The 14,397-nt window shown below is 40.1% G+C and overlaps 4 protein-coding genes and 1 non-coding gene across 10 annotated transcripts; 1 reads left to right on the forward strand and 4 right to left on the reverse strand.

The window, feature by feature from the left end:
• Window positions 724-2,235, forward strand: LOC105173782 (uncharacterized protein At4g00950-like). Its single transcript, XM_011095663.2, has 2 exons — window positions 724-1,573; window positions 1,685-2,235. The coding sequence occupies exons 1-2, from the start codon at window positions 932-934 to the stop codon at window positions 1,760-1,762; spliced, it is 720 nt and encodes a 239-aa protein (XP_011093965.1). The 5' UTR covers window positions 724-931; the 3' UTR covers window positions 1,763-2,235.
• LOC105173790 lies at window positions 2,238-4,627 on the reverse strand. Of its 2 annotated transcripts, none has more exons than XM_011095672.2 (3): window positions 4,344-4,627; window positions 3,611-3,693; window positions 2,238-2,502 (listed from the first exon to the last, which is right to left on the reverse strand). In XM_011095672.2, the coding sequence occupies exons 1-3, from the start codon at window positions 4,420-4,422 to the stop codon at window positions 2,434-2,436; spliced, it is 231 nt and encodes a 76-aa protein (XP_011093974.1). In that variant the 5' UTR covers window positions 4,423-4,627; the 3' UTR covers window positions 2,238-2,433. The 2 variants fall into 2 exon arrangements, with proteins under 2 accessions (XP_011093974.1, XP_011093979.1); XM_011095677.2 differs by having other exon boundaries at window positions 2,277-2,576; window positions 4,344-4,596.
• On the reverse strand, window positions 4,835-8,186 carry LOC105173804. Of its 4 annotated transcripts, none has more exons than XM_011095694.2 (3): window positions 7,902-8,186; window positions 6,178-7,167; window positions 4,835-5,572 (listed from the first exon to the last, which is right to left on the reverse strand). In XM_011095694.2, exons 2-3 carry the CDS (start codon window positions 7,065-7,067, stop codon window positions 5,098-5,100), a joined length of 1,365 nt encoding a protein of 454 aa, XP_011093996.1. In that variant the 5' UTR covers window positions 7,068-7,167; window positions 7,902-8,186; the 3' UTR covers window positions 4,835-5,097. The 4 variants fall into 4 exon arrangements, with proteins under 4 accessions (XP_011093996.1, XP_011094003.1, XP_011093988.1 ...); XM_011095701.2 differs by lacking the exon at window positions 7,902-8,186 and adding an exon at window positions 7,724-7,883; XM_011095686.2 differs by lacking the exon at window positions 7,902-8,186 and adding an exon at window positions 7,354-7,698.
• On the reverse strand, window positions 8,984-14,233 carry LOC105173828 (bifunctional fucokinase/fucose pyrophosphorylase). Of its 2 annotated transcripts, XM_011095711.2 has the most exons (8): window positions 14,086-14,233; window positions 13,628-14,003; window positions 12,619-12,898; window positions 12,081-12,445; window positions 11,805-11,931; window positions 10,651-11,664; window positions 9,644-10,377; window positions 8,984-9,525 (listed from the first exon to the last, which is right to left on the reverse strand). In XM_011095711.2, exons 2-8 carry the CDS (start codon window positions 13,961-13,963, stop codon window positions 9,127-9,129), a joined length of 3,255 nt encoding a protein of 1,084 aa, XP_011094013.1. In that variant the 5' UTR covers window positions 13,964-14,003; window positions 14,086-14,233; the 3' UTR covers window positions 8,984-9,126. The 2 variants fall into 2 exon arrangements, with proteins under 2 accessions (XP_011094013.1, XP_020549237.1); XM_020693578.1 differs by lacking the exons at window positions 12,619-12,898; window positions 14,086-14,233 and having other exon boundaries at window positions 13,628-13,764.
• On the reverse strand, window positions 14,161-14,234 carry TRNAV-AAC. Its single transcript has one exon. It is a non-coding gene; the product is annotated as a tRNA-Val (tRNA).

The following is a 14,397-nucleotide window of genomic DNA, read 5'->3' on the forward strand; positions in this document are numbered from 1 at the left end:
GCCCCCTAATCTAGTTAATAATAATGATACCCTTTTGTGCACACTCAATCTTAATCTTACTCTTAATCACCCAAAAATGGAAAGAAGTGCCCGCCACCCACACCCACACCCAATCCCACCTTTTTTATCTCTTACTATTATGATTATTTTCTACTATGAATTTCTTCTCATTGTCTCTAAATTCACCTTAATTCTGCTTTTCTCTCTCTCATGTCGATTATCGTAATCTTAACCAAAGGGACCAACATCTCATGGTTTGGATGAAGGGCCCAAAGTTTTATTGAGACGTACACGAACAGTGTGGAAGAATCCCATTTAACCCGGCCCAATAATTATGCAGACAGAGAGAGCAGGGAAACAAACACAAAAGTTTAGTGGAATAGTGGAGTAGTAGTATAGCTGTTGTTAATCATGAAAGATTCTGTTTTTGAATCCAGGATATATGATCTGCATCTGCTCTTTAATTTGAAATTGAACAAGAGGGATTTCAATCTTTATTTTGATTTCAAATTTAAAAAGCTGATTTCTACTCTTTTTCTTTTCATGCCCTAAGTACAGTTTAGTACTATAATTAATGATGACTAAATTACTTGTGAATGAATCGAATATTGTTTAATGATATTTCTTCCATCTCAAAGTTTGAACCATATTTCAGAAATAGAAGAATTGAATAATATTGTTTAATGCGTTCTTTGTATCTTTAAATTAAATGCCTCTTCTCTCAGCTTTTACGCCTCCACATATCATCTAAACTTGGACTGCTACTGCTATATATAAAAACTGAAAACCCTCTTCAATTTACATCATTTCCACTTTAAAAGTACCAACTCTCCTCCATCAACATATTAAATCATCCACATTAAACACATATCCCTCAAAGTGTAGTGATCCTATCCCATCATCATCTCCATCTACAAAGATCCACATAACCATGGTAGAAGCAACAAATCTAAGTTTTTCTACCCTCAAGCTTCAATTTTTACACACAGCAGCCTTACTCACCACCGACTCACCCCACCGTGACCGTCCATCAGGAATCTCAACGCCACCTCTACAAACCCCAGCCTCAGTCCCATTCAAATGGGAGGAAGAACCCGGAAAACCCAGACTCTGCACCCCCATCATCACTAACCCACCCTCCAAATGCTTGGAGCTTCCCCCAGCTTGTAGGATGCTGCTGTTCATGGACAACGACGCTCCCCCTAACAAAACCCCCTCCCCGACAACCCTGCTTGATGGCCCTTACAACGTCGGCAGGCCCAAATCTTCGTCTTTCAGATTCTTTAGGGAGGGCCAGGATTCTCTGTCTTTGGACAGTCGTGCAGCTGCGTGTGGGAGCAACAAGGGTGGAGGCCAGAAAGTTAGAGGCCGCTTCTTTTGGAAATTGAGATCTGGCGGTAAAAAGGTAGTGGACGTGGGGGGTATATCCGAGTTTTTTTCAACGACCTCAGGCTCAAGCAACAGGTGCGGCAGCAGTGAGGAGAGGAGGGGTGGCGTTGGGAGAAAGATGGGCAGACATGAGAGCTTTTCGGGTGTGGCTCATGCTAATAATAAGTCTTCTCACATGATCTGGGTACCTTCCTACACCTATTTCTTTATTTAAGGAATTATTACACTTGTAATATATACAACACGCAAGCAAACGTACCTAAGCATATTCATTGATTATATGTGTATGTATCAGGCTACTATATACCAAGGTTTGAAGCAAGTTGTTCAATGGAAGAGCAGTAGGAACCAAATCAACAAGCAGCACCACTGAAGGAGGAGCGCTCTTCCCCCAACTTTATTGTATCTTTTCACGATTAACCATTGCGAAACTGAACAAGAACCCACCCGCCATGTGAAGGCAATTACAATTCCTTATTTAATACACACACACACACATATATATACGTGTGCGCGTGTGTGTGTGTGGTTATAATGTTAATTACTGTCCGCTAAATTATGATCGACCCACCTGGAATCTTAATTACTCCTCTGCTTCTCGTCACAGAAATTTTCTTTCCAAAGTCAAAAGGCGCAATGCATGAGGGGTGGAGGTGGTTCAAGTGGGAACCCTACCCCTGCTTATACTTGGATCCAGGCTTCTACCCCCATAATCTTTGCCAAATTTCATAAGGAACAACATGTTACATTTTTCTGGATGGATTTTTTCTTTAAAAAACAATAACATCTTCACATTAGTCAGACAACAGGATAGAAGGTTCAGCCGGAGCAATGGCAAGTTCGTCATATAAACGAACAAGATAAAGATTTCATCAACCAACTCACAGTGGTCCAATAATTAGACACCTTGAGAGCTGCCAGTAAATGGCAATAAAGCCAACAAATGAAGTCAGAAGGATGAGGAATTGACTGACGAATGGTTACACATAAAAGTTGATGTAAATTCTTGAGTAGCCACAACTGTTATCTCATGCTTTTGAGTAGTCAAATACACAGCACTATAGCAGCCCCCAAAAGAAGTTCAGAAAATTTATTCCTTGTCTCAGCTGCATGCTAAAAATGGGAAAGAAAAAGATCTATGTTATCTCCTCGCATCACTGTTTTTTACCACTTATACCAGCAACAACCTGCAAAAATAGACGACTTCAATCTGACACTGTACTGTAACATGCTCCCTTTTATGAATTCTTGAAGCATGTCATGAGTCGTGACTTGAAGAGACTATTGTCATCATTTCTATTTAAAAAGCCAGCAGCTGAAATTTAAATGCTAGTATTTAGTTTCCTTAACATTGTCATGTCCTTTTCAATGTTATCTGAGAAGTCCACCAAACAGGAGTAGTAGGTATGAATCAGGAGAGAAGCTAAATAGGAGTAAGGTGGAGAGGTTAGACGCACGATTACGATTACACATGATGTGTCGTTTCAGAATGATTGAAGTTATGATTATGCTTCTCCATTTAGGATTCCTATCAAGCTTGTTCATATGTCGTTTATATTTTTCCTGGACTGCATCTGCGACCATATAAGATGAGTTTCAGGTGCTAAAAGGAAATGCCAGCAGCAATGTAGGTAGCAATTCTGGATCCATATTGGTGGTAGCATGCAATTAAGGGTGATGAAGGGGGTAGGGTCAAAGAAAGGAGGAAGAGAACAGATATCATATCAATTCGACACAAAATATATGGTCAACCATTGATTTATCATGCTATTCATCACTAACCAAAAGCATGATAACACGTAAATCAAGTGATACATGAAACAAAACCAAACTAGGATGCCAGAGGTATAATGGTTGTGCTCTTTCGGTATAATATTTGTGGAGTGTATAACTACAAAAAGGACAAAGATAAAACGCAATTTCAGTAAGATGGTCAACTCAATAACTTCTTTCCTTCAGGATGCGAGGTCAACCATGTAGAAGGGAAAGAAAAAAAAAAAGGATCAACAGAACAAAGAACATGGTTACAACTTACATCAAGCACAAGATACTAGCATCACAGATGAACATAATCATCTTAACAGAACACAAACAGCTTTCATATAGAATCACGAGACCAGATCAGTTAAAAGATATCCAACCAAACAGGAAGTACACGGGGTGTGGAAAATGAGAACGTTGCTTTAAAATTTATGGGGCCAAAACCCGTGTTTTCACTTACATCATTCAAAGCAGGTTGAGGTACTTGCTTGGACGCTTCAAAGGAGTCCAGCATAGGCCTTACAACTGCTGGAAGGAAGAGTCCTGCAAATATAGCCATTTCACATATCTTGAGAATGGATATAGTGTTTATCTTGACATAATTAAAGCATCCATTGAATGGAAGTTCATCAACTTACAAAGCCCCTACACAACCAGATTGCTCAAGGATCGATTGCAAAATCCTTACTTTATTATGTACAACCAATAAAAGGCTATAAATACTGGGACAAGGAAGCCACTCTAGGGATTGCAGTACAAGGACGCGACCGTTAATACCAAGCAATTTTAAAGCAGCGACAGAAGTTCTAGCTCGATTCTAGATTTGTTCTCAATTGTAGGACAGAAAGAACCCATGATCCATCCTCACTATGTACTCTCAGCTATAACTGAAATTAATCAGTATGCACTCCCAGCATAGGCTCTTTAATTTGGCCAAATTTATTCACCGCAAATCGGAATTACGGGCTCAAGAATAAAGGTCCGAATCAATTAGATACATCCCCAATTAACCAATTTTTACAATACCCAATTCCAAATTCGCGCTAAATCTATTTTGAGAGCGCGGATGCATTCAACCAAAATTAAGCAATCCATCCGCGACAATGCATTGAATAAATGAAGCAGAAGTACATGTACTCGTATCAAAATCTGCACACGCATTGGAATAGAAGAGAGAGAACAGAAACACAGACCAACGCCAGCGATGAGGCAAGAAGCAGCGACGACAGGCTCTTGTACTACAAACATTTTCAGCTTTTCCATCACCGGCATCTTTTTCCAGTTGCTCTGCTGTCCTTTTAATGTTAAAATTTGGGTATTGCTTCTCTCGGTGTCTCTTGTTGTTGCTATGGAATTGGAGCTCTCAGATGTGAAAATACTGTGAAGGTGGGTTTGAGGCTTAGTAGAGGAGGAGTTGGGTCGGGTATGCCAACTAAATGATCTGGGCCTAGGATGATGTGTTTAATGATGGGCTTGGCTCTGTTGTCCACAGAGGGAGACGGAGCGTGAGTCCCGCTTTGTTTACCTTGGGGGTCGTACGACTACCGAGTTCGATGTTTCTGCTCCCTCATACATGCCAAAACGTAACAACAATAATTTAATTGAATAAAACATTGCAACTACCATAAACAAGGCCATCCCATAGCTCAACTGTATGAAAAGGGTGAAGGTATGGACCCAATGGTTAACCAGACCAAAACAACTACATCCCATAGCTCAACTCAATTTATATACACAATCCTCATCAAGTCATTTTACAAACTTTAAATGAAAGCATGCCGATGAGGAGGAAAAACTGAGAAGCCAAGAAAATCTCAAATTTAAACATACATTACTTGTCATGTACAAGAATGTGGCGGCAAGATACAGCTCCAATATTTGACCCCTATATAAACATAAAATCCAGAACATGCTCAAGATTAGAGTACGTCTACCACCTTCCACACTTCACCAAGTCGGTAGCATCCACGCGACCGTCCATCCCAGTAAGAATCCCGCGCCAACTAGTCCCAACCCTATTGCAAAAGCAACTGCATATTTGTTAACATCATGCTGATGGTAAGATCGTTTGGCCCCTTTTCTACTGGGAGACTTTTGCCAATTCTTCAGCATTTTCCTACTTCTTCGAGGTGTCCAAGGGAACATTATCGGGAAGACAATGGATACTGACTGAGTTTTGTTGTTCTTGAAATGGAGATACATGTTCTCCAGTTGCAGAAGTTGGAGCCACTGTCTATAGGCGAAAAGCTGATATGCCTGTTTAAATACAAGTTTGACAACATGCTCTTTCTCTGCACAAGCTTGTGTTGCTGCTCTCTCGGCTTCCCTTGCACGTGTCTGAGAATGACATAGTGCTTCCATTAGTTGAGCCTTTGTTGCATCATTCTCCAACATATGCATCTTTTCATGGGTTGGCATATCCCTGTTATAAAGGTTGCAAAAATAGGCTTAAAATGGAAATATGTGAGAAAAACAGATATAGAAGGAAATATAAGCAGACAATGTCCTATGAATTAGGATGAAGAAGAATGATAAACTTGTTCCTTCCACCAATTCATGAATGTAGGATTTCGCTATGGGAGGGCTACAATAACTGTTTCCTCATCATGCAGAGAACATTGATGGAGCAGGAATCAGATCTTATGACTTATCTCAGACAATTAATCTCCCGAGGAAATGAAATATCCAAACACCAGTATTGTGATACCCTTAAATCCTATAAAGTTCGATTCTCATTCCGATTTAAATGTCACATCTTTAATTGACTTCAAACTTACGCAAACTTAGAAATGCTAACCTGAATACATGCGAAACTTCTAGGCAAAAGGTATGTCTGCACACCAGCTTTTTATCACCATTATATTGAAGGAAAAAAAAACTTACCAACACAAATTATCAAAGACAAACCTATCTAGACTACAGAGACCTTTAATTATGACGTTAAGCCATGCTGACGAAGTATGTATATATAAATTTATGCGACGTGGGAAGTTGGGAAACAATAAGAAACAGAAGCAAAAAAATTACCTTAATGGCTTGTTTGTACTGTACGCTAATTGAGCTTGATCTAGCATGCTAAGGTTCTTGCAAGCACTTTCAGCAGTCAGGCTGCCTGGTGGATGGAGATGAGTGCTAAAATGGTGGGGACTCCCAGATTTAAGGTTTGGGTCTAGCAATGAGCTGGGAATTCTATCATGGCCAAAAGAGCATGTATTAACATCCATATCCTTCTTGACGCAGGCATTCTGAGGACTGGGGAGGTCACAATTCTCTATATGGTCAAGCAAACTCCTTGAAACCAAAAAAGCCAATTCACCTGTATCTGCAGTTCGCCACCAAGGAGTATTTCTCTCACCCCCTATCCAAGACGACTCTGAATCAAGGTAAAGCTCGTTGGCATTTTTCAAAACCTCATCACCAACAAGACCTCCGAGTTTTAGTTCTCCAACATCTTCTTTGACCCCAAAAACTTTCTTATCACCAGTTGTGAAGCTTCTATACTGACTATCAGAGGAAAATGTGTTCGAAGTCATCTGATTGGAAAGGCCAGGATCATCTTCTTTCCTAGCAAGGGCTCCTAAGGATTCTTGCATTTGGCAGGTTCCCATATTAGCTTCCAAGGAATTAAACTGTTCATCCATCAAACCCTTCTGATAGACATAACTTGGCTGGAGCTGCAGCCACCATTTTGAGTTGGGGGATAAATTAGAATATGAAGGCAGATTAAGAGGCAGAGATCCTGTGCTAGGGGTATCTTGGCCAGCAGCTGCAGTATTAGTTCCTGTTTCAGCCTGTTTAACAGAAGGGGTCACTGACGAGCAACAAGCTAATTTGGGAGCTCTTTTTGCATCTTCTTGGACGAAGCATCTGTTAGCTGTCCTCTGCCAAGCAGCCCTAGCTTCGGCCAGTGCCATCATTCATCCTTTTCTTCATCAAATTTCAATATCCAAAAGAACAATCTCCCAGTACAAGTGGAGTAGATGGTAAAATGTTAAATTGGCAACTGAAAATCCAATCCTGTAGAACATGAAAGAAACATGACTTGACATATGGTATCCACAACTTCACAACAAAATGAAGGCGATAATTCGGGTGTAACATCAACCTCAGAACAAGAAAGAACTAAAGAGACAAGGAAGTTGTAATACATATCAATAGGTAGTTCACTACACGAATGATGAAAAATAAACGACGGAGACTCACAGGTCGAAATCATCAAAACAAACAAACAAGAAATTCTGCAGGATCTGTTGCTGTGAAGAATAACATATCATAACATCCATCAAATCCCACCTCACACAACCAGAATAGAAAATTTGTTCACTTCATATATACAGAGTCCAGAGTCCTAACCATCAGAAATCAAAGTTAATTTTGACAAGCCTTACAATAAGTACCAAAGGTAGATACATTACCACTACATATACCCCTCACCCTCAACGCAACTCACAAAAACAAAGAAAGAAATACCAAATTGAGCTGACAAACATAGAGACGGAACTTCAAACGTACACGTAAGTCTATGAAAAAGAAGACAAAATGGAAAAGAAAAAGAAAAGAGAGAGGGAGTTACTCTGAAGATGCTCCCACGCAACCCTTAGACTAAATAAAGATCAACGCAAAAGTCTTTGCGATGAGAAAAATAACCATTCAATTAACTTTATGAAAAGAATCAAACATCAAACAGAAACATTGGCATAAGGACATATATGAGTCAGAACTGAACTGACAAGCGAAGGAGGGAGAGAGACCTGAAACAGCAGCCAAGAAGAAAGGTGGATAAGAGAGAGAGAGAGGGGCAAATTGATTGGGGTCCGGATGTGTGAAATCTTAAAAGAGTGTTGTGCTCTACAAGACGCGGATTTTGCTCATCTCTTGGCGGGGAGAGAGAGAGAGAGGGTCTTGGTGTTGAGTTGCAGTATTCAAATCAGTGCTGCTGCTGTCGGTTTTGTTGTTACCTTGGCGGTTTCACGTGCAAGTGCAATCCTGTCGTGTCAAGAAGAAGTGTTTTTATCTCACTCGCTCTTTGGTGCCCGCAAAAGGCCAACACAATTACACCCAAAATTCTCATCTTCCTATCCATAAAACACCATCTTATTTAAATAAACCTTTGATAATAAAATAAAATCTATCTTTTTTTTCCTACAGGTAACGGTATTATGTTCAAATAATAATCATGTCTTTTTATTTTTTTTCCAACATACAGGAACATCTTTCTAGTATTTATATTAGCAGTGCTCTCGTATCGCTGGTGGAATTCTTCATTGTGATAATTTTTTTTTTCTGATAATGGGGGAAAAAATCATCTTGAATGAAAGTGACCAATTATTATTATTATTATTATTATTCTGAAAGTAGAAATAAATAAATAAATAATACTCAAGACAATGTGGTCCAATTCATTTCAACATTATAATAATAGTCTGGACTTAATCAAAAGGTTTAGTATATATATATATAGAGAGAGAGAGAGCACGGAATTTCCTAAGGTAAAAATGTGTTGATGAAGGCATATTTTTTCACCGAACTACCAAACTTATAATATACTAGTATCAATTGATCTGATGTGGAGTTGATGTATGTTTGAAATTATCAACTCAAATTCAAAATTTGTACCAACTCACCCACTATCAGTGTAATGTGCCACTGCCCATAGAATAAAGGATTCTGCTGCGCCTGCCCATTGAGAAAGACACGTGTTGATTGGAGGCAATTGCTGAAAACAAGTGTCATGTCATGATTCAGATTAGATTTCTCGACGTGGGGGTTGCCAATAACTATTAAGTCTCCATTTCAATTAACTTTGAATTGAATAACTCATAACCCCTCTAAATTCACCAAAAAACTCTTTCATGCAATTACCCCACTTTGGACTAAAACTCAAATTCTGAAAGGAAATATTGGAAAACCAAGAAACAACATCAAAACATAGTGCAATTCTTGCTTGTACACACAATAAGCACCAACTAAAGACCACTATTTCTGTAAATATATTTCCCAATCGTAAACTTCAACATCCAACTCAGGATTTTCAGCAATTAAATGTCTCAGCTTCTTTGCAGATTCAGCAGTTTTAGCCAGCATTAACGCAAATCCCCCGCCGCCAGCCCCGACAAGCTTGTACCCAAGGCAATATGGATCAGAAAATGCAAAAAGCTTGTCCACAAATTCATTGCTGCAATATGGATCAAGCTCCTGATGCAGCCTCCATGCCTCCTGCATTACATCCCCTACCTCATCAATCTCACAATTCATTAGAGCTTCCCTCCCAATCTTTGCTAGTTCCACAAGCCGTCTAATGCTGGAAATGAGTAGGTTATCTCGTTGGAGATAACGAATCACCACTTTCTGTAGGACTTGGTGAGCAAGTCGGACCTGCAAATAACATCAGTATTGCATATAATATTCTACGTATGGTGCACATTTTTCCGTCAATCTGTCTGGGTCCCACAGAAAGTGGCCAAGACGAAAAAAAGTAATGATCTTCTCCTACCTGGCCAGTAAATACAACAAGAAGCCGTTGTTGCAATTCATTAATCAGTTGAGGCGAAGCAAGCAGGGGATTGACTTGAAGCCGCAAAGGGATTCCAGGAAAACTTGAAGTAAACTTAATGCCAGGATAGAGACCGCCAACCTGATCTTGCCAGCCACCTCCAGTGCCCATGATCTGTTCCAAGACTAATACAAGTCTGGTTACATTTTCATTACTATCATCTCCATCGGTTATTTGAAGAAGAGCTTTTACAACAGCCGCTGATAAGATGCTGGAAGTCCCCAGGCCGCTACCACGAGGGACGTCGGCCCATGTCTTTATATGCAAGCCTGTAGATTGAAAAATCTTCTGATTTATAACATTAGTTACGAACAATGCGGATTTGACTAACCGAAATTGATCACTGCTGTCAAATGGAGGTGCAATTGAGGAAATATTGTTAATATATAATTCATTTCCTGCATCATCATTAATCAATAGCCCGGTCCTTTTTGTTGTTTCTATTATTGTGCCAACAGGAAGAGAGCCTCCCAATTTTATTGCCATGTTCAGTACACACCCAGATCGTTCCAAGCTCCATGGAGGAGTATCACTCCAACCACCAACAAAATCTACTCTAACAGGTAACTCAACCTTCACCTTCCTGAGGTGAAAAGATCGCTCAAAAGTATCATCAGATGTGCTTGCTGCATGTCCCATTGCAGAGGGCTGACTGGAGGATTCAAATAGATTTTCTGACAACAAAAAAGGATTAATATTAATAATGTAATAGAAAAAAAGAGAAAAGGTGTTTACTGTTTATATAGAGAATAAGATACACAATGAACTATAAACAGATCCAAAAACCAAGAAAAGCAAACATATTTTAAAAAATAAATTTAAAACAGAAGCAATCAGGAAACTGCCGGGGACCGTAAGACCTTCTATAGAACATTCAAGATTTCAGATTGCTGCTTCTACAAAGAAATCAATATTTACATCACTAATGTAGGATATGGTGCCATTACCTTTAAAGCCATATCTCACTGCCAAAGCAGTTTCATTGGCAACAGCAGCCCAAACTTTGTGCTCCATTTCAGAAGCCATCTGTTCCTCGCAGCATGCTCGCAGAAGATCAAGGTGAACCTGGTGTGCCCTGCTTTTTGGAAGAATCTGCGGATTTTGAGCTTGAAGGTTAGGGCACAGGGACAAAAATTCTTTACATATTTCAACTCCAGTGGCTTCGTTCTGCAAAATTTCTTGGCACAACTGAGATAGATTGCGACCAAGCAAGCCAAAATTAAGACAAGCCGCAACAATCCCTGCTGCAAGATCTGCTTGGTGATTAATGGAGCCCAACCACATATTCGAGAAGTCAATCGATCTGTGCAACTCCTCCAGACTGATGCGGCCCGACCTTTTCCATAAACTTAGGAGGTATTCATCTCCTAGGTTACACAATCCCATAAGCCATGTTGCCAATTGCAACATCTCAGAGTAGGAAAGAACAGGAAATATTTTAGCATTCCACAAACACTTATCTTTGCTTTCTTTATGGCCCCACAGATCAGCATCATGAATTCCTAAATCACCTAGAACCTTCTTCCACGGTTTCCCACAGAAGGTCCCATCCTTTGAAACTGAATTTTTTGGATTGTCATGGAGACCACAGTATACTATAACTCTCTCTTTGCATCCTACCAAGGGAACCTCCCAAAGACAATGGCGATCGGGAAGCATGAACCTGAATGAATTTCTAGCCACGGTATTATGGACTTCAGGCACATTTACACCAACAACTATTGACTGAGAACCAATCTGGACACCAGTTGAAATGCAGGAATCATATACAAGTGATTCCTCACCAATAGAAACACCAGGAGCTATTTTGCTAGAAACAATCATAGCTGAGGCAGCAATGTCAGACACTGTGGTTGCTGGAATTGAACACAGGTGCCTCCTACCAACAAGTCCTGAACCAGTACCATTAAGGTGATCCAGAACTTCGCTTGAGGTTCCAAAGTGCAAAAATAAGAGATCATCTGCAAAATCAGACTAGAAGAAATAAGTGATGCCCATTCTGAATATTAAGCTGGCGATTATATGGAAAAACTAAAAGTGGAAATGAGGCATAATCTTAGGAATGTAAACATTATGATAACCTCAAAGTAACTCAACATACATGCACAATAGGTACAAATCTTCTGTTTTCCCAATGCTGCAACAAGTTCCTCACCCAAAAGGCGTGGCTTCAACCATTCATGCTTAGCAGGCACCCATGCTGCTACCAGATCTTCATACAAACTCATCTGCACAAGGTAGAGAATATGGACAAGGTTCAGAGAGGCTAGAGTCACCGACATATCAAGACAGGAAAATTTTAAGAATTCATGTTGTGGGCAAGCAGAAAGTGGATATAATAAATAAAAAGTAGACAACCAAGACAGATATGACATGCCTCTTTTTTGCTTTTCAGAAGTCCTGATATCATTCGTTGACTGGAACATGCAAGCATGACCAGATCCACCCATGCTTTACCTTTGACTGCTATAATTCCTGTGTCAAGTAATGTTCTGCCATCATCTAGAATTGCTTTGTGGTCAATGAGATCCTCTACGCTAGGTTTTTGAAGCAAATTCTCGACTAAAAAGACTGAACTATTATCATTCCATGACCCAAACATAGATGCCACGATGACACCATGGTTGGAAGCAATATCAAGGGTTATAGGAACAGTTACAATAGAGGCCGTATCCTCTGGAAGTACCATGCTGAAGGCATCAAAACAGGGAAGAACATCCCCAGTCATGATGAACATCCCACCTGTCAATTAAGAATTACATTTAGTAACGGATCTTGCTAATGAGCAGAATGCAGAACAACCCTAGGCTAAAGCGTGATGCAAATGTAACCAACAGGTGATGGCATCACATACAATGAAGACAATCTTGATTCCTGACAACATTTACTACAGCTAACAGGACAGAACAAATAACCTTCATCCTGAAAAGCTTGTCTTGCACAAGAAGCAATTGCAAGTATATGATCAAAGAGCAAGGGAACTGGACCATCAGGGTCATCTGCTGCCATATATGGAAGTGGAAGGAAAACTTTTCCCATTGGGTTAGCCCATGGGACCCTCTTGGAGTCTCCTCCAGCATGAAGCAGTAAAATATGCTTTTTTCTGATTAATTCAACAAGTGCTAGGAGTGGAATATCATTATTTGGGCTTTCAGAGAATGAAGAAACAGAATTGCAGTTCCTTGAACCTGCCACCTGCTTATCAAAGATGATACTTCATAACAGCCAGCAATCCAGACATTCACGAACTTATTGCTAACTAAGGAATTGAATTGAGCAGCACGAACAAATAAGGCCTTGCTCAAGATGGAGAACGACTAAGGCTGAGCCATATGAATATGAGGTTTTAGGTTGAAGTCTTGATGGATCATTCTAGGATTTGAAATGATGTCTATCATGATGTAGTTTCAGTTTTAGTTCTCATTGATCCACCCCCTCACCGGCCCGGAGCTTCACACAATTTCCAAACCATGAAAAGTGACTTAAAACAAAGATGTTTAGTATCGTTATTAATATTAGTTGTCTCACTTTATAAAAAATATAGATGAACCTTATCTTAGCTCACTTTATAACGTAGTTTATTCCATGTGTAAGTTACAATGTTTAGAGGAAGGATTTGAAGATAATGACGTCATCATTAGGAAAAATTACAATTAATGATTCAAATAATTGCTGAAAAGTTCAGTGAAATATTTGAAATCTTGAATCCTAAATCCTTCGGTCTGAACAAATTCTCAATGCAAAGAAAAATTTCACCAGATCTCCTAATTTGGAATGTTCAATTAAGCTTTCAGCATTCTCCCAACTCAACTAGCAGGAAATACAGCAGTGCTCTAGTCACAACATAGACAACTTCAACCGTCAGCAAGTACGCAGTAACAGTTCTCAAAAGAAATCACAATAGTTCATCATTCTAATACATACCGGTGAATCGACCAGCGAGAGCTGGTGGAGGTGCTTGGCGAGAGCGGAAATGGCATTGAGAGTGGCAGCTCCAGAGCCGATGCGCTGACCGTTAGGGTCAGGAACAGCCAGAGTAATAGTGGAGGAGGCAATGTGGCCCATGCGCTTGGCGCGATTGAGCTGCCAGTTGTAGAGCTCCGCTTGCTCAGGGCTAGCCGCCGTCAATAAGATGGCGTCCCAAGTTCGTACCCGAGTCGGATCCCGAACCGACAGCCTTAAATGGTACCAAGCGCGCCGCAATGACGTTGATAGGTCGGCCTTGGATCGCACTGAGCTCCGCCGTGATCGGCTTTCCATTTGACTTCCGCCACCGTGTTCGAACTGCCGACTGTATATGCTGTAACAGAGAAATTTGAATGAATTTCTACGGGAAAATTAGTTAAGAGTTATGTACATATACAGTTAGTTTTCACGGTTACACGAGAATTCTCGGAAGATGATGGCGAACGACGTCGTTTGATAAGGTTCCTGCTGGAGAAATACGAAAAAGACAATGGCGACGCCCGGACTCGAACCGGAGACCTTCAGTGTGTTAGACTGACGTGATAACCAACTACACCACGACACCCACGCCTTAGTATTGTCGGGAAAATAATATACATCTCTGGAAACTTCCGCCCATAATTCTTATCTAAAGATACTGTTATTTTAATTTGCCGTAAAATTACAACTACAATTTAAAAATGAAAAGAACAAATTATAATATTTTCTCCCGACCAGATTTTAAACCA

This window comes from Sesamum indicum, linkage group LG1 (assembly GCF_000512975.1).
Source record: "Sesamum indicum cultivar Zhongzhi No. 13 linkage group LG1, S_indicum_v1.0, whole genome shotgun sequence".
NCBI classification, from domain to species: Eukaryota; Viridiplantae; Streptophyta; class Magnoliopsida; order Lamiales; family Pedaliaceae; genus Sesamum; species Sesamum indicum.